A 25,595-nucleotide genomic window follows, 5' to 3' on the forward strand; every position below is an offset into this window, starting at 1 on the left:
GAGCGCACGTGATGTCAGTGCACTTTTGATTGGTTGGTTGAGCAGAGCAAGCCTCGTTTTGGTTGGCTGCTGGTGCTGTCGGGGAAAGGGGGCATCTTGTGTTGGAGACTAGTGAGCCTGGCAGAGGCAGGTGGGTGAAGTGTGGATCCTGTGAGGGTACGAGAGGTGATCAGGAGACAGTTTTAGTATTTATATAATACAGAAAGAGCACTTTACAAAAATAGATATTATATATATATATATATATATATATATATATATATAGCCTTATTTGAATCAGCTGCTATAATCAGCTTGCCTAAGAAAGCTGCAAAGCATGCTGGAACTTTGCTTCTCAAGTGTATTTTACAGCTAATTTATAAAAATATGTGTATTTTAGTTGATGGTTTTGTAGTACATGGTTGTTTCAGGTCCTACTCCATAGAGCCACATTACTCCATGCCATGCACTGATGAGGATCAACCAATCCGAAACAGTCTGTATGCATATTGGATTATTTTGGCTCTGTACAACTAACAAGCTAACACATTGCATTCCAGGGGATCTGGAGGTGTGTTTAGCTGCTAAGGACAACAATGGTTGATTTGCATATTTCAGCAGTGATGGGAGACATCTCAGTGCTAACTCCAACCTGAATTATCGCAAATACATTCTGTTTTAAAGGGAAGGTCCGAGCACTTTCTTCCTCCAGCCTGCTTCATCCGTACTGTGCCCTCACCGCAGCTCAGGTGGCTCCCGGTCCGCTCCAGTGGAGAAACAGACCTTGCCAAGTCGGCTTCCGGGTTGGCTCCCCCTGCGCTCCAGCATGCGGCTCACTGGCCGTGCTGATGTCATCCGGACTGTACAGCACAGGTGCAGAACTACTGTGCCTGCGCAGTACAATCCGGACGACGTCAGTGCAACTCTGAGAGCCGCTTGCACAGGAGCAGTGGACATCCTACGCTGGAGAGGACCCCGAGCCACCGGTGGTGATTGGAGCTGCGGCGAGGGCATATGACGGCTCGCAGGGGCTGGAGGAAGCCTCAGGTAAGTGGATTTTTTATTTTAGATTAGCTCAGATGTATCCTTTAAGAAAGCAAACTTTTGCTTTCCGTAGCATTTTAGTAAGGAGGCTTTTTGGACCATTACACCCACCAATGAGTTCTGGTTCACCATGAGCTCGCTGGTTAGTCTGTACCTCCGTAGGAAATGGTTAAAACCTCGTTTGGGTTTTTATTGCTCTCCAGTGCCCCCATTTGTGAGAATTTCCACCATTTCCTGTCCTGGAATGACATAAGGCTATACCTGGGCTCCCGCTGTGTATGAGCCTATCCGTACTGGGTATGCACCAGTGAAGTCCGCACACGTCCAGTAGAACAAAGCCTTTTGTGCATGGATTTTCCAAGGTTGCATAGACTGTGAGGCCCAGGCAACATTGGTGCAAGACAGATTATTTTGGCGCAGAGCTACGCCGATGTTTTGGGTGCCGCCATAGGCCGTAATGAGAATAGCAATGCTCAGTGACTAGTTTTGGCGCCAGTGATTGCCGGAGCTCAAATTAGAAAAAAGAGGTAATTTGCCCGCCGGCAGTAGCCGGTGCCCGAGTTATGTGTGTCCCCAACCTGTTTGTCAACGGCGTTTTTGAATGTATTATTATTATTTATAATTATTATTATTATTATTATAAATTATGTATGCGCATGGGTTCTGTAGGTCTGGTCATTTTGCTGCCTGTGTGCTTTCACCACTGCTAGCTTCAGGCACTCCATACAATCCTGGCTCTTAAAGAGAATCTGTATTGTTAAAATCGCTCAAAAGTAAACATACCAGTGCGTTAGGGGACATCTCCTATTACCCTCTGTCACAATTTCGCCGCTCCTCGCCACATTAAAAGTGGTTAAAAACAGTTTTTAAAAGTTTGTTTGTAAACAAACAAAATGGCCACCAAAACAGGAAGTAGGTTGATGTACAGTATGTCCACACACAGAAAAATACATCCATACACAAGCAGGCTGTATACAGCATTCCTTTTGAATCTCAAGAGATCATTTGTGTGTTTCTTTCCCCCTGCATCTCTCATGCACTGAAGTTTCAGGCTGCTCGTTTCTTCCTGCAAACAGCTTTGCCCTTGTTTGTAATTCCTCAGTATGTGAAAGCCCAGCCAGCTCAGAGGACGATTTATCCAGCTTGTAAAAGAGAAGAGAGAAGCTGCTCTAATCTAAATAACACACAGGCAGTGTGCATAGAGGGGCCAGGAAGTGTGAGTTCATAGCAGAACCACAACACTGAAGAACTTGGCAGCCTTCCACACACAGGCCGACAAGTCTGACAGGGGAAAGATACATTGATTTATTACAAAGACAGTGATAGTATAAAGTGCTGCAGTTAGCCAGAACACATTAGAATAGCTTTTGGAACTTGTAGGATGATAAAAAACAGGATGCAATTTTTGTTACGGAGTCTCTTTAAACTAAGCTAACAAAGGGTTGAGCTGTAGAGTTGCCTGTGTGTATCGGAAGAGAAGTAAATATGTGGTCAGTTTGATCAGGTGATCATTTGTAAGGCTCTACTGTGCTGTGATGACTTCCTGCTTCAGCCTACTTGGGAACAGAAGTGACACTTGATCATGACCAGAGAATTGCAGCCTTACAAATATATCACATGCTTATACTGATCACATGCACCTCCACAAGTTTTGCTACATACATGCAACTTTATTAACCTGCTTTGTAGTTGAGTTGTTTTTATGAAGCATCATTACCAGCTACTTGTAAAATCAAGTTGCTGCTGTGGTTGCTCTTTGAACATATTTTGTGTTGTATGTCACTGTTGTGTTGTTGTGAACCTATTATGTTCATGTTTATGTTGTGAATATGAACCTCCATAAGAGCTGCACTTTTAAAATGTTCATGTTTTTGTGCTGCTGTTTTTTTTCTTTTCCACCTTCTGTGCCTTAATTGCAATCTTTCTATGGTGCTGTTTTGGAGCCTCTTGAAGCTGGTAGTAAAGCAGAACACTGGGCATAAACTAACCTCCTCCCCTCCTCCAGGAAGCTCCCCACAACCTTTCCATAGACGCAGAGGGCTTGATTCACTAAACCATGATAACTAATATCGCGGCTGCACTAGCGGTTTTTGCGCGAAAACGTATGCATTTTTGCACTAAATTTCGTGATCGTGCCCAAACGCGACAACGCGTGTGAAAACGGCCATGATATGAGTTGTCACGGTTTCGTGAATCAAGCCCAGAGTGCGGTGTTCAGCATCTTTCCTTGTGACGTGTCTGTAAAGCATTGGGGCCCCTGCAGTATCACTTGCAGGATCAAGTTCGACACTGGGGGGGTGACATAAATTGTATGGAAATTTTACATGTGTGCGCATCTGTGCTAATACCAGGGAAGCAATGCCCGTTAACATAATAGTGCCATGCACACTACCGGCATAAGGCGTATGGCACTAATAACCCAAAGAGGTGGTGCCACCTACGCTCGGCAATGTTACCGCAGTTTCGTGAATCAGGGCCTTGATGAAATAAACATAGGTACATGTAGTACTAGTCTTAATAAGAAATAGTTGTGATGTTGCTTTCTGTTTTCCTGCACAGCAAGTGTTTAAAAACTTGAGTTATCTATGTAACTGAGCTTGTTGAATTTAGCCCTCTGTTTTGAAAAGTAAATAGAAGCCAACACACTTTTCTGGCTAAGAAAACCCTGCTGCCAAGGTCTTAGTGCTAGAAAATTCAAAAGGTCTTTTTTTTCTTTTGCAGCTGAACAAAGCAGATTTTACATCACTTGGTCATGGCTGCTAGGTATTTAGAATTCAATCTTAAAAAATCAAGCCCTTGAACCCTTAAAATACAAATGTGAAACTCAGTTTTATGTTACTAAGGTTCTATTTGCCATTAGTAAAACACAATGAATTACCTCATACGTTTATTTTCACTTGAGGCTTGTTTTAACTAGGGGTTTATGCTAAGTTTTTGTTGAAGTTTTAGGGGAGAAAGAATTGTATTTTGCACTGTTGGTGTGCAGGGTCGGACTGGGCCACAGTAGTACAGTTTTTTCCCTCGGTGGGCCCCACCTCCAGGTCTCTGGTAGGCCCCCCCCTCCTTGTCTGACAGAGCTCCAATTGCTGCCTGCAGCACAAAAATTCTCTTCTCAGTGCTGTAATCACTCATGCTGAGAGCAGTGGCGTAGCTAAGGAGCTGTGGGCCCTGATGCAGGTTTTACAATGGGGCCCCCCAAGCACTCTATACATAACAATTGATACGACGCACCAAAACCTGCCAGTGGCAACTACAGTGTCAGAGGTGCAAGAAGGGGATGGGAAATAGCTTGTTAATGATTACCACTGTTCAAAGTGTCTATAGAAGTGATTATTATGAGCACAGGACCAATAGAGAGGTAATACTGTAGTTGAGGGAGGGCCCTTCGGGGCCCCTTTGGCCCAAGGGCCTGATGCAGTCGCAACCTCTGCAAAGTAGGACATTACTTTATATTGAAGGAGGGGACTCTATGCAAAGTTTTGCTGGGCAGCAGTGTCTTTGAATTACAATGCTGCTAAGATCATGTACATTTGGCCCTGTCCATTATACATCATGACCACGCCCACCTTCCGGTGCATGGGCACACCCTTTTTTCACCGCAATCATGGGATGTGTGGGCCCCAGGTTGAAATTTCTTTGGTGGGCCCCCAGTGTCCCAGTCCGACCCTGTTGGTGTGGGTTGTATAGATTTAGCAACAATGGGAATCAAACTATGCTAAGTTTGACTACAGAGAGAGTTTGAGAAATATGACGTTTTGTGCTGGTGCTTGCACGGTACGGCCGCAGCCACGCTCGTACTCAAACGGGACCGCAAGGAAGAGGGTCCTAGCCAGCAGCAGTGAGGCTAAAAAGGACATGGAAAGCCCCTGGAGCATCCAGAGACTTCCCACTACTTAGGTAAGTATCTTACTTTTTCTGCACACAGGTTTGTTTTAACGTATTGATATAATGCTTTTGTTTTGTTTTTTTGTCGGTCTAGGTCTGCAAAAATGGCCGGTCAAGAAGGGGAGCTTACAATGAACAAAAGATTTGTAACAGAGTCTGAGATAGAGGAAAGAAGAAAGAAAAGACAAGAGGAGTGGGATAAGGTGCGGAAGCCAGAAGATCCAGAAGGTACTGCCTGAAAATAAATGACAATGGCCTCAATTCACTAAACTTATCTCCTGTCTTTAATAACTCTTCGAGAGTTGTTACCATGGTGATAAGGCATGTAGTATTCAGGAAACATTTTACCTCAGGCAAGCCTAAAGTTAACTCTTCTGTCTTTAAATTAACTCTCCAATCCTTAAAATAACTCCAGAGTTAAAGACAAGCTGTTAATTAGCTGCATGGTAAATTAACTACAGGAGAGGTAATTTAAGGAATGAAGAGGTAAGATAACTCTCTCACGTGTGGAGGTAAGTTTTCTCTTGCCTTATTATCTCTAGCATGATCTTAGTGAATTGAGGCCATTATGTTAAATCAGATCAGTGTACAGCATGTATATATAAAAATATCTTAATGCCCCCTTTCCATATCACTCCCTTCCCCCTCTTTCCATTAGGCAATTGCAATGACTACTGATCCTTGTAGCCCCCTGAAGACTGCCATGCTTCTACTGACAATTCTGGAGGATCCAACTGATAGAATCCTGCAGAGTAGTGCTGAGCTGTAGGTTTACTGTGACGATTTGAAGTATCCCGCGAGCTCAGCTAAAGTACCCCCTTGGGGTTTATGTTCCATATGTTGAGAACCTAGGCTCTAACATGCATACGAGGTTTTCAAAAGACAGATTGCCATTTGCCAGTAAATTCATTTCCCAAATTTGCAGAGAGCAAGATGGCAGCCCCCGAGAAACGGAGACAATATATTCTGCAGCTCTGACCAGCAAGATTGGTTACATCAAAAGCCGATGCTTCATTCTGTGTACTCTCGGCTTGTTGTGAGAAATGAGACTGGAGAGAGATCTGACAGGTTCTGCTGCATCTGTGAAGCCTGATTGCCGCTGCCATAGCCATGACCATTAAAGTCAGGTGGGGGCACGACTGTGCAGATATCACAATCCCAGGGAGCGCCACTCATTCAGTTCCAACCAAATTCACTTAAAGAGAACCCGAGGTGGGATTTAATAATGTTAGTAGGGCAGAGGCTGATTGTGCACACTATCACCAGCCTCTGTTGCCGTATAGCGTGCCCCCAGGAGGACCCCCCCTGCGCTCTGCTGTCCCCTGTAATAAAAACCGCTGTGCTAGCGACCTGCACCTGGTCGATAGCACACTGTTTACTTATGTGGTACCTGTCAGCGCCGCTCCCGGCCTCCTGCATATCACCGCCCACGTCCCTTCCTTCCAATCAGCAGGAGGGAAGGGACACGGGCGGGGAGCACTGATATAGATGAGGCCGGGAGCGGCGCTGACAGGTACCACATAAGTAAACAGTGTGCTATCGACAAGGTGCATGTCGCTAGCACAGCAGTTTTTATTACAGGGGACAGCAGAGCGCAGGGGGGGTCCTCCTGGGGGCACGCTATACGGCAACAGAGGCTGGTGATAGTGTGCACAATCAGCCTCTGCCCTACTAACATTATTAAATCCCACGTCGGGCTCTCTTTAAAGTGGACCTGAACTCAGAACTTATCTCTGCTCTAAAAGATACACAGTAGCACGGTGGCATAGTGGTTAGCTCTCTCGCCTTGCAGCGCTGGGTCCCTGGTTCGAATCCCAGCCAGAGCACTATCTGCAAAGAGTTTGTATGTTCTCTCCGTGTCTGCGTGGGTTTCCTCCGGGCACTCCGGTTTCCTCCCACATTCCAAAAACATACAGATAAGTTAATTGGCTCCCACTAAAATTGGCCCTAGACTACAATACTTATACTACATAATATAGACATATGGCAATGGTAGGGATTAGATTGTGAGCTCCTTTGAGGGACAGTTAGTGACAAGATATATATATGTATATATGTACAGCGCTGCGTAATATGTCGGCGCTATATAAATACTAAATAATAATAAACAAGAAACATTTCTTTGTTACCGCTGATACAAATCCTACAATAAATCTGCACTGTTTCTACTTCCTGCTTTTATGGAAGCAAACATTGTTAACATCCAGTGCTTTCAAATGGGCTTATCTGCTTATCTGCCATAGGCAGTCAGCTGACCCAGGGGAGTGATCAGATTACAACTGGGAATTAGACAGGCTAAACTCTCTAAATACATACAGGGTGCATTTCTCTCTGTTTTCCTTCTGTCCTGTGCAAGCATTCAGGTCCACTTTAAGGTGTACCTGTAGGGAAAAAAGCCTCTGGGTCCTAAAGAGGCTCCCCACCTTCCTCCTTAGTAGAGGCGATCCAGCGATGGCACCACCCGAAAAATCCGGTAACAAGCCTTGTCGGCAATGTGCGCAGCGGCTTTCCAATGGGCTCCGGTGGAAATAGCCAAGCCTGATCGGGTCCGCTCTGCTGTGCAGATGGTTCATACCTCCACAGTAGAGCGGACCTGATCGGGCTCTGCTATTTCCGCCTGAGCGAGAAGCCACTGGCTGGCCTGTGCACACCACCAGCTGTGTCACTGCCGGGGAGCCAGAGCTGGAACAAGCTGGCTGTGGAGAATCCCCCTCCACCCTGGAGAATTTTTTTTTTTCCCTACAGGTTTACATTCTTAGCTTGTTCCATTTCTCAGAATACTGCTCTTCTATCTCTCAAAGGAGAGACAGGATAGCCGCCACCACACCCGCAGTGTGCCACTCTGTCTTTTAGAACCCACAGTTAGGTCTAGTATCGCCTTGGGACCATTAGCAAGGTTGTCCCCCACCTCTATGGCTTTTTCCAGATATTCTCATCTGATACAGGATACCTTGTGTCACTCAGCAGTGTTGCACACTCCTCCTATGTAGTTTATACCTCAAATAAAAAGCCTCTCATACAGAAGTATACAATACAACAATATTTAATAGTAAAAATTCCAGTTACACTCACATTTCCCGGGCATAAAATAATTTATGAAATGGACTCTCCTTTGTTTGTAAGCCTCTGGTGGTCTCTCCCGCTAGCTGTGGTGTCCCTGGTCTCCTCGTCTAGCTATCCTGCTGCCGTGCATACAACCGCACTCCACTCTCGGTAAGACCCCGGACAAGTAACCACTCGCCGCACATGTTCCTACTTCCGCATGTGTCACAGTATCTGCACTATCATCATTTTAAATATGCAGAAGTAATCATACCTCCTACCCTTCCACATGACTATAAGGCAGCCTTTGCGCCAATAGAGAGGCTAGCTTATGATCGGATGAAACTGGTCATACACATAGTTGTTGTGGTTATATTTCCATAGGTTGAAGCCCACTAGCAAAAAAAAAAAAAAAAGCCTGTCAGGGCTCTCTACAGCCATGTTTTTCAAACAGGTGCTGCATAGCGGCTGTTAAGACTGAAGCTTTACCCTTAGTTGGCGCTATGTACATTTCAAAGCCCTAAGCACGGACAACTAAGAAAAATAGTTTGTCTCTGATCTGGTGACATAATTAAAGTTCTTTTCTTTCAAGTGATGCTATTTAGGAGGAGGCAGTATGTGCAGTCAACAGGCAGCCCTGCATCTGCTTTGGGCTGGGAATGGGGCGGGGATTCCATATGCTGCATACTGTCACTCATAACGGTGGCTAAAGCTGCTGGGATCTGGTTCCTGAGGAGCAATACTCTGCTTTACAGATATTTGGCTCCCATCATGCTTTGACATATAACAGCAAGTCTGGTGAATGCTTTAGCCATTAAGTTGCCTGGACTGGAGGTCTACACCAGGTAAGAGTTAAGACATCAGGGACACCTTGGTAAAATTATTTCAAACTTTGTAAGCTAAATTGCTCTTTTAATATAATATTCATACCAATAGAAAACAATGTTAGAAGTTGGGTCAAGTTTTAACCACTATTTTATGTTGTGATTACCAAAATAGCTGTGACAACTGTCTCTGTTCTCCTCAGAATGTCCGGAGGAAGTATATGACCCGCGGTCCTTATATGAAAAACTGCAGGAGCAGAAAGATAAGAAACAGCAAGAGTATGAAGAACAGTTTAAATTCAGTAAGTCCCACTGAAAGTCCTTTTTTATCCAGAGCATCAAGTAAAATATCTTGTCTAATAAAAGCTGTGAGGAATTGTTAGGCTGCAGCATGTAAGTAGTTTGTCACTGAGATCACTTGACATCCACAGAGAAGCCTCGACTTCTAGTGTTCCTGAGGTCCATTCACTATCCTATGGTTGCATGTGTAGGATTACAGTGAACGCTGCTCAGAACTGCCAAAAACTGGCTGCCTGTGGTTCCAAAGCTGTCACTGAATGGCTTCTGTTCTGCTGCACGTTTCTTTACGTCTAATGATGGAGCTCAAGTCAAACAATATCTGCTCAAAGTGACCCTGTAGTGATGCTAAATTACTACACTAAGCCCAGCCCCATGTAGCACAGTGACGGTTGGTGCTATCCATGTTCTCATCCATTTTAGACCTTTTTCCTAGTCAGTGCTCAGCTCTGCCTCCATGGGGTGGACACCTCTCCACTTCTCGTGCATGGCGAGCATCAGCCAGGTTTTCTAGCTCTTGGCACCGGCAGTGGGGAGGTTGTCCATTGCATTGAGTCACATCTGAGCACAGCCACACTCAGATGCAACATGAGCTGCCGAGTAACCATACTGCATGTCAAACACTTGTGTAGCTACAAACGCCACCATTCAGCTGCAATAAATTACAGCCAAAAGGCCCTCCCTGGCCGGCAGATCTGAGGCTGAACTGTTTAGCCATCCGTGTAGCCAGTGCCTACATTATAGGCGGAGGCAGCAACTACATCAGCGACCATGCTGATGGTCTAATCTGCATGGAGTTTGTCAGCATGGTATACTGCATCATATTAAAGCAGATGTTGGGTATTGTACTACAGTCAGTGTGCTACAGTGGGCTTATCTTAGTAGGTTGGGATGCATACGATTGTTTTGAAAAAAAAAATGCATCACCTTATTTTTGAGAATAGCGCACTGTGGTTTAAAAGTTAGTTTTGAAGGCTATAGCAAGTTGCCCATGTATGGATTTATAAAATGCTTATAATGTGAAAAGGCCCTTGAAGTGTACCAGAGATGGATTTAAGTAAAGATTCAATACTTACCCGGGGCTTCCTCCAGCCCCATAAACCCATCCCTCGCCGTCCTCCCGCGGTCTGCCTTTCAGACGCAATCAGCCCCGGTAACTGGCTCCGTCACGTCAGTCGGGGTCTTCTGCACATGCGCGGGAGGTCCACGCATGTGCAGAAGACACCGACTGATGCGACTGAGCCAGTTACCGGGGCTGTTTGCGGCTTAACGGCAGACCGCAGGAGGATGGCGAGGGACTTAATATCAAATCTTTACTTTAATCCGTCTCTGGTTAGCTTTAAAAGACAACTGAATTGAGAGGTATTTGGAGGCTGCCATATTTATTTCCTTTTAAGCAATGCCAGTTGCCTGGCAGTCCTGCTGATCCTCTGCCACGTGTTTCTGACATTGTCAGATCTGGCAAGATTAGCTACATGCTTGTTTCTGGTGTAATTCAAACACCACTAAAGCCAAATAGACAAGGAGGGCTGCCAGGCAACTGGTATTGTTTAAAAGGAAATAAAGATGGCAGCCTCCATATTATATTATTGATTATATTAGTGTGATTGTTGGCGGAACTTATTGGTTTGTACTGCCAATTTTGTTGGAGGTTTTTTCTCCTGTTTGTTTTTTTGAATACTGTAATAAAAATACTAAAAAAATAATTCTATTCTCCTGTAATATTAGGAGTCCCCACTTTTACCTGTATATGAAGATTTTGTAGTAGTTTCTGGGCTCCAGGGTCCCCTGTTCCCACAGCCTTTGTTCCGCTTACGAGTGCTTTCTTTTAACCTCCTTGCCGGTTATCCCGAGCTCAGCTCGGGGTAACCTGCGTAGGAGGATTTCTCAGGCCCCGCTGGGCCGATTTTCACAATTTTTTTTTTCCTGCACGCAGCTAGCACTTTGCTAGCTGCGTGCAGTTTCCGATCGCCGCCGATTCGCCGCTACCCGCCACGCCGCCGAAGGCGATGAGAGTGGATAGAGAGATGCCGCTTGTCAGCGGCCATCATGTAGCGACATGATTTTAAAAAAAAAATGTTTTAAAAGTGCTGCGCTGCCCCCTTGCTGCCAGAATTGTAACGGCAAGGGGGTTAATAGGCATGCATGCTTTGGGAACTTGTGCATGCTCTCTTCCCATGCTCTCATTTTTGGTGACCGGTGTGTCCGTCCGACTGGTTTCCAGTCGGAAGATTAACGGCTGGGGGAATGGGAGAGTCTGCAGACTGCTTTGGAATCTTCAGATAAAACAGATAAAAATAAAAAAACACTCTTAATATTACATTTTGGTCCCAGTTCAGATACTCTAAAAATAGACTTCTTTAGCTTATAAAAGAGCTTATAGATGGTTGATAACCAGCTTTACCACTGAAGGCCTACGCAGGAGGACTCTGGGAAATGCTTGTGTCTGTATTAGTCCTGTTACTGCTTATTATAAAGAGGATCCTTCTTAAAACTGGGCTTGTCCTTAGAGATGATTCTTTATTCTGCAGAAAATATGGTGCGCGGCTTAGATGAGGATGAATCAAACTTCCTGGATGAAGTTTCAAGAAAACAAGAGTTGCTGGAAAAACAGAGGCGAGACGAAGAAAAGAAAGAATTAAATGAGTTTCGAATATCCTTTTTACAAAATTGTTTTGAAGATTTTTCATTTACCGTATTTATTTTGTTTTAGTTTTTCTTTTTGTAATAACAGTTTGTGTGTGTTTTTGTATTTAATTTTTAGTACAAAAAGTAGGACCATTCTGAATTTGTCAGGAAGGTTCATTAATGACCACAGTCCATTGGTTATGGCAAAGTACTGGTATACTGTGTTGGGCCTGTACACATCTGTATTTGCAATGGAAATCCTAATAGCTTCTGTTTTGGCTCAACAAAAATCACATCTGCCGTGTACAGAAAGTTTAATGAATGTTGTATGTGTACACGTGTGTGTATATATCCGCAAGCTACATAAACTACTTAGATTTTAATTTCCTGAAGTCATTGTTGGTGATCACTGTGTTCAAAAATGTGTTTCCCCTTCAGCGAGTGGCCTGTCTGGCAAACCCTTAAAAAGGAACTCCAATAAAAATATATGTAATTAAAAAAGTGCTTCATTTTTACAATAATTGTGTATAAATGATTTAGTCAGTGTTTGCCCATTGTAAAATCTTTCCTCTCCATGATTTACATTCTGACATTTACTACAAGGTGCTATTTTTACTGCTGGCAGTTGATGTCAGTGGAAGGAGATGCTGCTTGCTTTTTGTATGTTGGACCCAGCTGTAAACAGCTGTTGTTTCCTACAATGCAAGGAGGTTCACAGACAGGAAACTGTCAGGACCGTGGTCCTGACATCACACTGTGGGAGGGGTTTCACCACAATATCAGCCACACAGAGCCCCCTGATGATCTGTTTGTGAAAAGGGAAAGATTTCTCATGGGAAAGGGGATATAAGCTACTGATTGGGATGAAGTTTAATTCTTGGTCACAGTTAATAGATTAAACTTGTCCCAGTCAGCCAATAACAATCACCTCTGCTGAGAATCTAGCATGCAAATAGCTGGCTGCCATCCACACGGCGGATGGACTCAGCTGAGCGCTGGCAGAGGCCATTGTTCTTCCCATTTGCCCCGCACACTTTGTGGCACTCCTCATGCACTGCTTCATTGGCCCCACCCCTAACCGCAGAGCAGCAGAACATCTGTGCAGCCTCGTCCCCGCACTGTCACCCGAGGGATCGAGTCACAATTCCTCCCTGTTGTCGTGCCTTGTACAGCTTTATCTGATGCTATTGTTGCCCCCCCCAGCAGAACATTCCCTCACTGCCAACCCCCCCAATGCACCAGAGGAAGACACTGCTTTGCTTATAACTGAATAGTGCATCTGCAGAACAGTCATTCTTAAGTTGGTCGCTAACGATACAATTTGCTGAACGATCGTCAAACAATTCTTCATATGAACGATCGGAAATGATCGTTTGGGACCACTAATGGACAAAAATCTTCTATCCAATCAGATTAATGAAATTGATGTGATTTTCAGACTGATCCCATCAATCACATTGGTTAGAAGATTTTTGTCCATTAGTGTTCCCAAACAATAATTTCTGAACATTCACACGAAGAATTGTTCGTAAACAAATGGTATTGTGGTGAAACCCCTCCCACAATGTGATGTCTGGACTATGGCCCTTACAGTTCTCTCTGTGAACCTCGTTGCATTGTGGGAAATAACTGCTGTTTCCAACTGTCAAGCAAGCAGTATCTCCCTCTGTGCATAGACTCTCCGTAAACAAACATTGTGCAGAGATCACCTGGCAGGACTAAATATGTCGCCCCCTGTGAAGTAAACCAGGGAGAGGAAATTTTTTACAGTGGGAAAACACTGACTAAATTATTTATACATGAATGTTGTAAAAAAAAAAAAGTAAATGTATTCATTAGGGAATTTGTACTACACTGTAGTTCCTCTTGAATGTGCAGTGTGTGCAGAAAGATGTTTTCCTGTTAAAGGAAACCTACATTGAGTAGAATATAACTTGTCACCAGTTAACTTTCTCTTGAGTGCTTTTTGTCTGGCTGTTGTGCTGGTCATATGCCTCAGATATCTGGAAATGTAGTGATCTAGAATGAGTTTTGTCTCCATGGTGACTCAGCTAGCTGTATGTATGCTGTTGGAGTGGGACTCTCACTACAGAAGCCAAAGGAGGAGGCAATAGCATGTGAGAGCAATATGGCTGCCTCTGTAATTCTCCTCCCAGATTCCCTTGCAGCTCTTCCATTCTAGTAGCTTTGTCCATACAGCAAGGTAGAGTACCGCATTTTTCGCCATATAAGACGTTCCGGTCTATAAGACACACCTAGATTTAGGGGGCAAGAATCGGGGTAAAACTACTAAATCTGGTGTGTCTATATTGCAGGGTCTTCTTATAGACCTTCATCCCCCCCCACCCACCTCCTCTCCAAGCGGACTTTATCCTAGCTACACTGCTCAGATACACTAACTACACTCCCAGCTACTCTTACTACAATCCAAGCTACTCTCACTACACTCCCAGATACTGACTATACTCCCAGCTACACTGACTACACTCCCATCTAACTGCATGGACCAATCCAGCGACGTGCTCACAGTCCTCCATTTGTCTCTTCCGTCTCAGCCGCTGTGTACAGACAATTCCGCTGCTGTATACAATTGTTCTGCATGATCTCTGTACTTCCAGATTTACTAGTGGCCTCTAGCTGCACACGTCACACGAGGCGCAGCTAGAGGGCACCAGTGAATGCGGAAATATGGAAGCCACACAGTGTATACACAGACTCGTCTGTATACAGCAGAGGAAAGGGAGGAGACGAAGCACGTCACTGGATCGGTAAGGACTTGTGGGGGGGGGGGGGGCACCTGGCCAGACCTTTGGCACTGACTTTTCCCCTCCATTTTTGGGGAAGAAAAAGTGTGTTTTATATGCCAAAAATACGGTACATAAACCAGGCAGAAGCTAGAGCCACATCTTCTCCAGAGAACCATTTCTCCTTGACCTGGAGCGCACAACGCCCGCACACTGGCAGCCACGTCCTCCGAGCACAAGAAGAGGGAGCCTGAGAAAAAAGCTCTGACAAAACCTCCTGAGAGCAAGAATAAACTCTCTCAGTCCAAGCTGCTGGCGGGAGCAGTGAGGCACCGAAGGTGGGTCCAGCCAATCCCCTCCATTGTGCAATCTGTGTTTTTGTTTCACATTTCTTATTTTTTGTCCCCTGCATTTATAAGTTGTCCAGCATGCATATTTCCCATGTGAAAAAAATAACCCCTTCCCCACATGAATGCAGCAAGTTTAGCTTACAGTATTGCAGCCAGTCAGTTGCTGGCATTACAGTTCAAGAATTTTAGCGCACTCCACTTTGCAGTTTCTTTGCAGAGCGGTTTGATTCACGCTGTGTTACCATCAAGGACAGGTCCAGCCATTTTGCTGCCTGAGGGCCCTTTCCCACTAGCTAACGCATGTGAAAACCCAATTTCGTGCACGCGTTACAACGCACGGCATGTCGGCGGGAAGTTGCTTTTCGGCACTGATACAAATTAACTCGACGGGAAATCGCCAAGCGATTAAATGTCCCCAGACACTAACTCATTGCTAGATGTGAAAGATAAAATAAAAGTCTATGGACTTTCACCTTACCTCGGAAATTGCGCACGATACACGTTGCGTGAAAACTGCCATATTCATGCCTCGTGTAAAAGGGCCCTCAGAGAAAATGTACTGCTCCTATCTCTTTCCTGAGCCTCTAGAATTATTGATTATTTTACTTTCACCCCCCACCTCTGTGAATAATGATATTTACTCTAGTGCCCATTCCTTTCTCTCCGATTCTGTGCTTTGTGGACCCGCAGCAATGGCAGCAATTAGTGTATGGATAAATGCAGCAGCTTGTGCATCCCACAACCTCACAGTCCAGGGTTCTTCCCAGGCTCTTTTAGCCGGGTGCTCCACCCGTCTAATTTTGGTGAGCACCCGGCTGTCATTGGCTCACCTCCTCATCCTCCTGTGCTGTAAGCAGCGTTGCACCGGCCCTGCATTCCCCTCTTGCACCTCACCCATCTACTTTTTTGTGCCACCCGGCTGCAAAAAAAATTCTGGGGAGAACACTGTAGTCGTACTTCCACTTTATGCAAATTTAATAGATTTCCTGACTCCCACAGACCTCACTTGTCTGTCAGGGGTAACTGCAGGTAGAATGCAAGGAAGGAGTATTGATTTAGGTCCGAGATCTGCAAACTTGGCTCTCCAGCTGTTAAGGAATTACAAGTCCCACAATGCATTTGACTTTATGAATCATGACTGTGGCTGTCAGACTCCCGCAATGCGGGACTTGAAGTTCCTTAACAGCTGGAGAGCCAAGTTTGCAGATCGCTGACTTAGATGAACTCTCACTCTTTGATGATGTTCAAGAGTGCAATAATGTCACTTCCTGAGCTTTAGGGCTTATATAGACTGGGACCTGCAAGTGTTTCCGGTTCGGCCGCAGCTCCCGTTCTGCTGCATAGCCACACCCAGAATCGCTAAACTGTGCCATACACTGCTATAGGGATTCGGTGCTGGTTGCATTAACATCGATCTTGATGGCAAACCTCTAGATAGATAGGCAGCGTTTCCCAGCCCCTCTCACCTGCGGGGAAACGCAGATTCAGCCCTGATTTGGGCATAGTGGAAATAGCCCTTAAAAGTGGAGCCAGGGGTCTATTTAATTAGAAGAAAATGCAGGACTTATTCAACTGCAAGTTTAATATGTTCAAGTAGGCCCTGATACTTCATAGATGTGGTATGACTAGTTCCACAGTAACAGAAAACCTTTACCTAGTTTCCTAAACTCGGAACTTCTTCTCCACTCTAAAGGATTAGCCACCGCATGATAACCTTTATGGAAAAAACATCTTCCTTTCACTTTATTTCAGTTTATATTACCTTGTAACTACATATACATTCTGTTACATATGGTAATTGATTCTCATATTGTGTTTTAGTAACTCTGAAGATTCTGGTGCAAAGAAACTGAAGCTTGACCAGGAACAAGAGAACCTGAGAGGTAACAGTGATTCTTGTATGAGGTTGTAGCATGGATCTCTTATTCGTAGACGCAAGCTGATAGGATTTATTTCAGATTATTATTATTCAGTTTATTTGCTTTCAGACATGAGCTGAAGATAATCTTTAGTCTGCTCTCCTTGTCTTTGCCCTGTTAGCCGGTAACAATATACTGACAATAGTAACCAAAGCGTCGCGCACACATTACATCATCTTCAACCAAGATGATAGTCTGGAGCCCTCGGCCAAGGATCTAAAGCCCTATCTACACCAAACCATTTTTTTTTTGTGCTATTCAATTCGATTCATTGATTCGATTCGATTCAATCCGACATGTCCAATTGGGATTCAATTCATTTTACCATTGTTCTGCAATGGCAAAATAAATCGAATCCCGATCGGACATGTCGGATTGAATTAAATCAATGAATCGAATTGAATGGCACAAAAAATTGTATAGTGTAGATAGGGCTTAACATTTGTACACCTGCCCCGGGATGCCATTGAGGGATCTGGAGTGCTTCACACTCTGCATGGCGAATCTGTACAACACTTGATCACAGAGCGGTCTGCCTAACAATCATTAAACCGGACCTGAACTCAGGACTTCCTCTCTACTCTAAACGATAAGCAGCAGCATAATGACCGTTTAAAGAAGAACATTTCTTTGTTACAGCTGATACAAATCCTACAATAAATCTGCAGTGTCAACTTCCTGCTTTCTTTAAATATAAGTTTACATCCCGTGTTTACAAGTTAGCTGCTCTGCCGAGGCAGTCAGCTGACACAGCTGAGAGAACAAATTACACTGGTGATTAGTTACAGATGAGGGAGAATTAGGCAGGTTAAACTCTCTAAGTATATATAGGGCGCATTTATCTCTGTTTTCCTTCTGTCCTGTGCAATAGTTCAGGTCCACTTTAAGGGGTGAAAGCAACAGAGTTTTTGTCCAAGGCTTAAGTGGAACTAAATTCAGAACTTCTTGTCTGGTCTAAAAGATAAGCCACAGCATGATAACCTTTAGTGGAAAAAAAAAAATTCCAATTTATGTCACCCCCCCTGCAACCCTCTCCCTACTTTTCCGTACTATGAATTCCTCCGTGTGTGTCGGTAAAGATAAGAAACTTTGATTTGATAATGTACCTCCAAGATTTTGCAAGCCAGCTATCAGTGGTTATGTGGCAGCTGAGCCAGGCCTTTAGCAACGTGTTTTGGGTTCAATACACAGGGACATCAGATTGTGTCGGGACTGCCCTGTCTGATGGGCACATGCATATGCTCTGCAGCAGTACATTCTAACAACATAGCGTTTCATGCATTTCTGTGTGTAATACACTACTGACCATTCATTGTAATTGGATGGGTTCAGTGCTGCAATGTAGGGCTATGTATTTTTGTAAAGTGCACAACCACCTGCAACGCACAGTAGCACAAACGTGAGCCTAGGCCAGTGAAGGCTAACCTTGGCACTCCAGCTGTGCTGGAACTAAAAGTCCCATGAGGCATTGAAATACTGTGACAGCTCTAAGCATAACTTGGGGAGGATGAGGCATGATGGGATTTGTAGTTTTGTCACAGCTGGCGTGCCAAGGTTAGCCATCACTGGCCCAGGCCCTAAATGTGGCCACACACCATACAATTTTTTTACATAGTACAATTTTTTAAATATCTGTTCAATTCAAGAATAGCAATCACATTTTTTGACTGTTGTAACAATTAAAAAAAATCTGACCAATGTACCACACATGTTCAATTTTTCCCCAGTCATGAATAAAATAATTGAGAGCTCAGAAAAAATTGATTGGAACTGTACAATAAGTCATTGACAATCCATCACACACCATACAATTCTTGATAAAGTTGGTCTGAAATTTCCAACATCATATTTATCGATCGAAAAAAAAGAAAATCTCTCGATTTTGCAGGACATCCGATCAAAATTATCGAATTAGATCTTTTAATTGTATGGTGTGTGGCAAGCTTACCTGTTAACTCTAGTTTAATTTAAAAATTGACAGTAGATGTCATTTTGTCTTTTGCAGAGAGCCATTCTAGTAGCGTTGAAAGCAGCAATACCGCCGCATCCAAAGTGCATTGCCCTCCAGCCTCCATCTGCATCGGGATCTTACCTGGCCTTGGGGAGTACTCAGGAAGCAGCGACTCAGAGTCCAGCTCAGACATCGACAACACAATAAACAACATGGGAAAGATCGTGTCCTCTGTGTTCCGCTCAAGCACCTTCCTCGATGCTCCATAGACTCTATTAGCCAGCAATCTCAAAACATTTCCTGTTCATCAGACTGTGGACAGAACCCAGCACACAGGCTGCACCGTGTGTTACCACTAATGGTAGTAATCTGCTTTGTGTGCCGTGTATGGACGCTTATTAACCCCATTAAATTTGGTAAACCAAGATAGTTGTAACGTCTCAGGACATGAACAAGAGTGCAGTAGGGTTTACTGTATGTACTGAATTTACTAGAATCATTCACGTTCTCGTGTTGTGTAGTCATCACCCACAAGCCCAATCGCATCCTGGCTGGAAAGTATATCATAACAATATGAATGTTTTTCAGTACCTAGAGCAGGGGTCCTGAATTTATTATACTCAACCATTTGAGGATCACTGTTTCCAGTCATTGTGCCCCCATATTGCTCCTCCCCGTACTTCATTATTTCTGGCTTCTTACCAGTCATTGTGCCCCCATATTGCTCCTCCCCATACTTCATTATTTCTGGCTCCTTTCCAGTCATTGTGCCCCCATATTGCTCCTCCCAATACTTCATTATTTCTGGCTTCTTACCAGTCATTGTGCCCCCATATTGCTCCTCCCCATACTTCATTATTTCTGGCTCCTTTCCAGTCATTGTGCCCCCATATTGCTCCTCCCCATACTTCATCATTTCTGTCTCCTTTCCAGTCATTGTGCCCCCATATTGCTCCTCCCAATACTTCATTATTTCTGGCTCCTTTCCAGTCATTGTGCCCTCTCATTGCTCCTCCCAATACTTCATCCTTTCTGGCTCCTTTCCAGTCATTGTGCCCCCATATTGCTCCTCCCAATACTTCATCATTTCTGGCTCCTTTCCAGTCATTGTGCCCCCATATTGCTCCTGTCCTTTACTTCATTATTTCTGTTTACTTTCCAGTCATTGTGCCCCCATATTGCTCCTCCCCATACTTCATTATTTCTGGCTTCTTTCCAGTCATTGTGCCCCCATATTGCTCCTCCCAATACTTCTTTATTTCTGGCTCCTTTCCAGTCATTGTGCCCCCATATTGCTCCTCCCCATACTTCATTATTTCTGGCTCCTTTCCAGTCATTGTGCCCCCATGTTGCTCCTCCCCATACTTCATTATTTCTGGCTCCTTTCCAGTCGTGCCCCCATATTGCTCCTCCCAATACTTCATTATTTCTGGCTCCTTTCCAGTCATTGTGCCCCCATATTGCTCCTCCCAATACTTCATTATTTCTGGCTCCTTTCCAGTCATTGTGCCCCCATATTGCTCCTCCCAATACTTCATTATTTCTGGCTCCTTTCCAGTCATTGTGCCCCCATATTGCTCCTCCCAATACTTCATCATTTCTGGCTCCTTTCCAGTCCCTGTGCCCCCATATTGCTCCTCCCAATACTTCATTATTTCTGGCTCCTTTCCAGTCATTGTGCCCCCATATTGCTCCTCCCAATACTTCATTATTTCTGGCTCCTTTCCAGTCATTATGCCCTCATATTGCTCCTCCCAATACTTCATTATTTCTGGCTCCTTTCCAGTCATTGTGCCCTCATATTGCTCCTCCCAATACTTCATCATTTCTGGCTCCTTTCCAGTCATTGTGCCCCCATATTGCTCCTCCCAATACTTCATTATTTCTGGCTCCTTTCCAGTCCCTGTGCCCCCATATTGCTCCTCCCAATACTTCATTATTTCTGGCTCCTTTCCAGTCATTGTGCCCCCATATTGCTCCTCCCCGTACTTCATTATTTCTGGCTTCTTACCAGTCATTGTGCCCCCATATTGCTCCTCCCCATACTTCATTATTTCTGGCTCCTTTCCAGTCATTGTGCCCCCATATTGCTCCTCCCAATACTTCATTATTTCTGGCTTCTTACCAGTCATTGTGCCCCCATATTGCTCCTCCCCATACTTCATTATTTCTGGCTCCTTTCCAGTCATTGTGCCCCCATATTGCTCCTCCCCATACTTCATCATTTCTGTCTCCTTTCCAGTCATTGTGCCCCCATATTGCTCCTCCCAATACTTCATTATTTCTGGCTCCTTTCCAGTCATTGTGCCCTCTCATTGCTCCTCCCAATACTTCATCCTTTCTGGCTCCTTTCCAGTCATTGTGCCCCCATATTGCTCCTCCCAATACTTCATCATTTCTGGCTCCTTTCCAGTCATTGTGCCCCCATATTGCTCCTGTCCTTTACTTCATTATTTCTGTTTACTTTCCAGTCATTGTGCCCCCATATTGCTCCTCCCCATACTTCATTATTTCTGGCTTCTTTCCAGTCATTGTGCCCCCATATTGCTCCTCCCAATACTTCTTTATTTCTGGCTCCTTTCCAGTCATTGTGCCCCCATATTGCTCCTCCCCATACTTCATTATTTCTGGCTCCTTTCCAGTCATTGTGCCCCCATATTGCTCCTCCCCATACTTCATTATTTCTGGCTCCTTTCCAGTCATTGTGCCCCCATATTGCTCCTCCCAATACTTCATTATTTCTGGCTCCTTTCCAGTCATTGTGCCCCCATATTGCTCCTCCCAATACTTCATCATTTCTGGCTCCTTTCCAGTCCCTGTGCCCCCATATTGCTCCTCCCAATACTTCATTATTTCTGGCTCCTTTCCAGTCATTGTGCCCCCATATTGCTCCTCCCAATACTTCATTATTTCTGGCTCCTTTCCAGTCATTATGCCCTCATATTGCTCCTCCCAATACTTCATTATTTCTGGCTCCTTTCCAGTCATTGTGCCCTCATATTGCTCCTCCCAATACTTCATCATTTCTGGCTCCTTTCCAGTCATTGTGCCCCCATATTGCTCCTCCCAATACTTCATTATTTCTGGCTCCTTGTAAGGCTTGGTGGTGTATTCTTCACAGTCAGCATGCAACGCATGAGCTGACGTGGAGGAGGTACACACACTAGCACAAGGAAACAGGCTATCCCTAGTATAGTGGAGGGGAGGACTGACTCCAAAAGGAGATTGTGGCGCACAGAGGCGGTGCAGATCCGACAGCCACAAACAATGCTTTCGCTATAACGTCTCAGCGCAAAGTAGCGCTGAGCGCATAAACCAGAACTGAGGAGATCAGAACAGGTAGACAGAATGAACGCTTGCTAGCTAGCCGCTACTTAGTGACAGCAAGCGTCCACAACAAGACAGACTGGAATGAGGCAGCCAAAGCGTAGCGGCGATGGCGTGCCTCAAAAAGACAGGACAGGATAGTCAGGAATTAGCAGGATCAAGATAGATGAACGTAACACAGATAAATATACAAATAGTATGATTTCCTAGCGTATTACAATTACAGCTATCAATGAAACTATTTGTAACGTCTGACTAACATATGTATATATCGGCAATGAACCGATATATGACATAAGCAGGAACACTGACTTAGGACTGGAACGATACAGGGAACAGGACTCAGAAGGATTCGCTATCTCTTCGCAGAGATGAACGCAATCCACAAACGGTAACAGGACAGGATTCAGAAGGATTCGTTATCTCCTCGCAGAGATGAACGCAATCCACAAACAGGACCAGGAACAGGATAACTAGCTCAGCACGAGTGATCAACGTGCTAGAACTGACTAGCTGAACACAGGATATAAACAGTTCGTGTACGTATATATCAGCGTCACTGATGTATCAACGTAACACGAATACAAGGAAAATAATAAACGTGCTGGTATGCATATACATGGGCAATGAACCAATATATGATGCAAAACCAGCAAAGTATCTTTAGAACAAGAAACACGATCGGGGGCTGAAGCGACAGCAAGACAGGCTTAAACTGAAGCTATGAAAACCCGAGGAGTCCTGCAGGAAGCAGATCTTTATACTGAGGTCATCCAATGGGAGCAGACATGCAGATTCCCACACAGGTGAATGATAATCAGTCACAAGCTGACAGCAGGGAAAGGCAGACAAAGCTATGCAGCTTGCATGGAAAGAGATCAGAACTACCTGAGCTGCAGCACTACTACTTCCAGCAATACCTGCTGCAGCAGCGATCATGACACTCCTTTCCAGTCATTGTGCCCCCATATTGCTCCTCCCAATACTTCATTATTTCTGGCTCCTTTCCAGTCATTGTGCCCCCATATTGCTCCTCCCAATACTTCATCATTTCTGGCTCCTTTCCAGTCATTGTGCCCCCATATTGCTCCTCCCAATACTTCATTATTTCTGGCTCCTTTCCAGTCATTGTGCCCCCATATTGCTCCTCCCAATACTTCATCATTTCTGGCTCCTTTCCAGTCATTGTGCCCCCATATTGCTCCTCCCCATACTTCATTATTTCTGGCTCCTTTCCAGTCGTGCCCCCATATTGCTCCTCCCAATACTTCATTATTTCTGGCTCCTTTCCAGTCATTGTGCCCCCATATTGCTCCTCCCAATACTTCATTATTTCTGGCTCCTTTCCAGTCATTGTGCCCCCATATTGCTCCTCCCAATACTTCATCATTTCTGGCTCCTTTCCAGTCATTGTGCCCCCATATTGCTCCTCCCAATACTTCATCATTTCTGGCTCCTTTCCAGTCATTGTGCCCCCATATTGCTCCTCCCAATACTTCATTATTTCTGGCTCCTTTCCAGTCATTGTGCCCCCATATTGCTCCTCCCAATACTTCATCATTTCTGGCTCCTTTCCAGTCATTATGCCCCCATATTGCTCCTCCCAATACTTCATTATTTCTGGCTCCTTTCCAGTCATTGTGCCCCCATATTGCTCCTCCCAATACTTCATCATTTCTGGCTCCTTTCCAGTCATTGTGCCCCCATATTGCTCCTCCCAATGCTTCATTATTTCTGGCTCCTTTCCAGTCATTGTGCCCCCATATTGCTCCTCCCAATACTTCATTATTTCTGGCTCCTTTCCAGTCATTATGCCCCCATATTGCTCCTCCCAATACTTCATTATTTCTGGCTCCTTTCCAGTCATTGTGCCCCCATATTGCTCCTCCCCATACTCCACTATTGCTCCTTTGCAGTCATTGGGGGCTGATTCATGAATCTGTGCTGCTATAGTAGCGCAAGCTACATGACAGCACCGCAAGCTAAATTCAGGGAGGCACACTACGCGCGGTCATGCAGCGTATCCTGGCTTCCTTAGTTATGCTTGTTGCTTACATAGCAATGCGCACTTTTTTTCAGCGCGGCTGCTACTATGTTAATTAACATAGTTACTATGTTAATTACATAGTAGCTATGTTAATTAAAGTAGCGGCCACTCTGGTTAAGTATCACAGTCGCGATATTTCACAGCAGCACCTGGCATTTAAAGGAGCACGCGTTGCTGTGTGAGCAACGTGCATAACTAAGGAAGGCACGCTGCGCTGCATGACCACGCATAGCGTGCCTCCCTGAATCGGCACCATTATACTCCCATTTTGCTCCTTCCCAGTCACTTGCCACCCAGTCTTTCAGGCATTGCTGCCATATTGTGCTTAGTTCTGTTCTTCAGTCACCAAAAAGATCACCTCCACCGTTGGTGGCCAGCCATTGTAAACGACTAAAGATAACTTACATTCAACACAATTTATTCAATATTATACCAGGGAGCCAAAAACCAGAATACCCAGATGCCTCAAACAGATCCAGGGTTTCAATGCGTAGTGCTTTCTTATTATTTTCAATAAAAACATTTTATTGAAAAAGGTTCATTGCATTTAAACAAGAAAAATACAACAATTTATGTAAATTGCATAAAATAGACAGTGATAACAGTGCTTTAGGTACTGTATGACATGGCTTTATTTTTGTTAGCTTACACCAGAGGTGCCCACACTTTTTGGGCTTTTGAGCTACTTTAAAAAATAGCAAGTCAAAAAGATCTACCTATGTACGATTTTAGGAGCACACTTCTATATACAGAATGGAAATGGTTGCACGGTCGCGATCTACCATGAAGTTCTTTGCAATCTACACAATTGGTACCCCTGAGTTACACTATCAAAGATCAAGCTGAAATTGTGGAGTATTAAGCATATAAGGCTGAGCTTTACTTAAAGAGAATCTGTATTGTTAAAATCGCTCAAAAGTAAACATACCAGTGCGTTAGGGGACATCTCCTATTACCCTCTGTCACAATTTCGCCGCTCCTCGCCGCATTAAAAGTGGTTAAAAACAGTTTTAAAAAGTTTGTTTGTAAACAAACAAAATGGCCACCAAAACAGGAAGTAGGTTGATGTACAGTATGTCCACACATAGAAAATACATCCATACATAAGCAGGCTGTATACAGCATTCCTTTTGAATCTCAAGAGATCATTTGTGTGTTTCTTTCCCCCATGCACTGAAGTTTCAGGCTGCTCTTTTCTTCCTGCAAACAGCTTTGCCCTTGTTTGTAATTCCTCAGTATGTGAAAGCCCAGCCAGCTCAGAGGACGATTTATCCAGCTGATTAGAGCAGCTTCTCTCTTATCTAAATAACACACAGGCAGTGTGCACAGATGGGCCAGAAAGGGTGAGTTCATAGCAGAACCACAACACTGAAGAACTTGGCAGCCTTCCAGACACAGGCCGACAAGTCTGACAGGGAAAAGATACATTGATTTATTACAGAGACTGTCATAGTAGAAAGTGCTGCAGTTAGCCAGAACACATTAGAATAGCTTTTGGAACATGTAGGATGATAAAAAACAGGATGCAATTTTTGTTACGGAGTCTCTTTAAAGGTAA

At 44.4% G+C, this 25,595-nt stretch overlaps 1 protein-coding gene across 1 annotated transcript; it reads left to right on the plus strand.

The window, feature by feature from the left end:
* Positions 1-23: 23 nt before the first annotated feature.
* On the plus strand, positions 24-19,088 carry PSME3IP1 (proteasome activator subunit 3 interacting protein 1). Its single transcript, XM_068260697.1, has 7 exons — positions 24-130; positions 5,003-5,136; positions 8,978-9,076; positions 11,603-11,724; positions 14,648-14,781; positions 16,615-16,676; positions 18,718-19,088. Exons 2-7 carry the CDS (start codon positions 5,013-5,015, stop codon positions 18,930-18,932), a joined length of 756 nt encoding a protein of 251 aa, XP_068116798.1. The 5' UTR covers positions 24-130; positions 5,003-5,012; the 3' UTR covers positions 18,933-19,088.
* The last annotated feature ends 6,507 nt before the right edge of the window (positions 19,089-25,595 follow it).

The sequence above is a fragment of the Hyperolius riggenbachi genome, chromosome 11 (assembly GCF_040937935.1).
Source record: "Hyperolius riggenbachi isolate aHypRig1 chromosome 11, aHypRig1.pri, whole genome shotgun sequence".
In the NCBI taxonomy this organism is placed as follows: domain Eukaryota; kingdom Metazoa; phylum Chordata; class Amphibia; order Anura; family Hyperoliidae; genus Hyperolius; species Hyperolius riggenbachi.

Coding starts and splice junctions, on each gene's coding strand:
- PSME3IP1 (XM_068260697.1), top strand. CDS start 5,013: ATGGCCGGTCAAGAAGGGGAGCTTACAATGAACAAAAGATTTGTAACA. Junction 11,725..14,647: donor AAGAATTAAATGAGTTTCGA/ATATCCTTTTTA, acceptor GGAGCGCACAAC/GCCCGCACACTGGCAGCCAC. Junction 14,782..16,614: donor GGAGCAGTGAGGCACCGAAG/GTGGGTCCAGCC, acceptor ATTGTGTTTTAG/TAACTCTGAAGATTCTGGTG.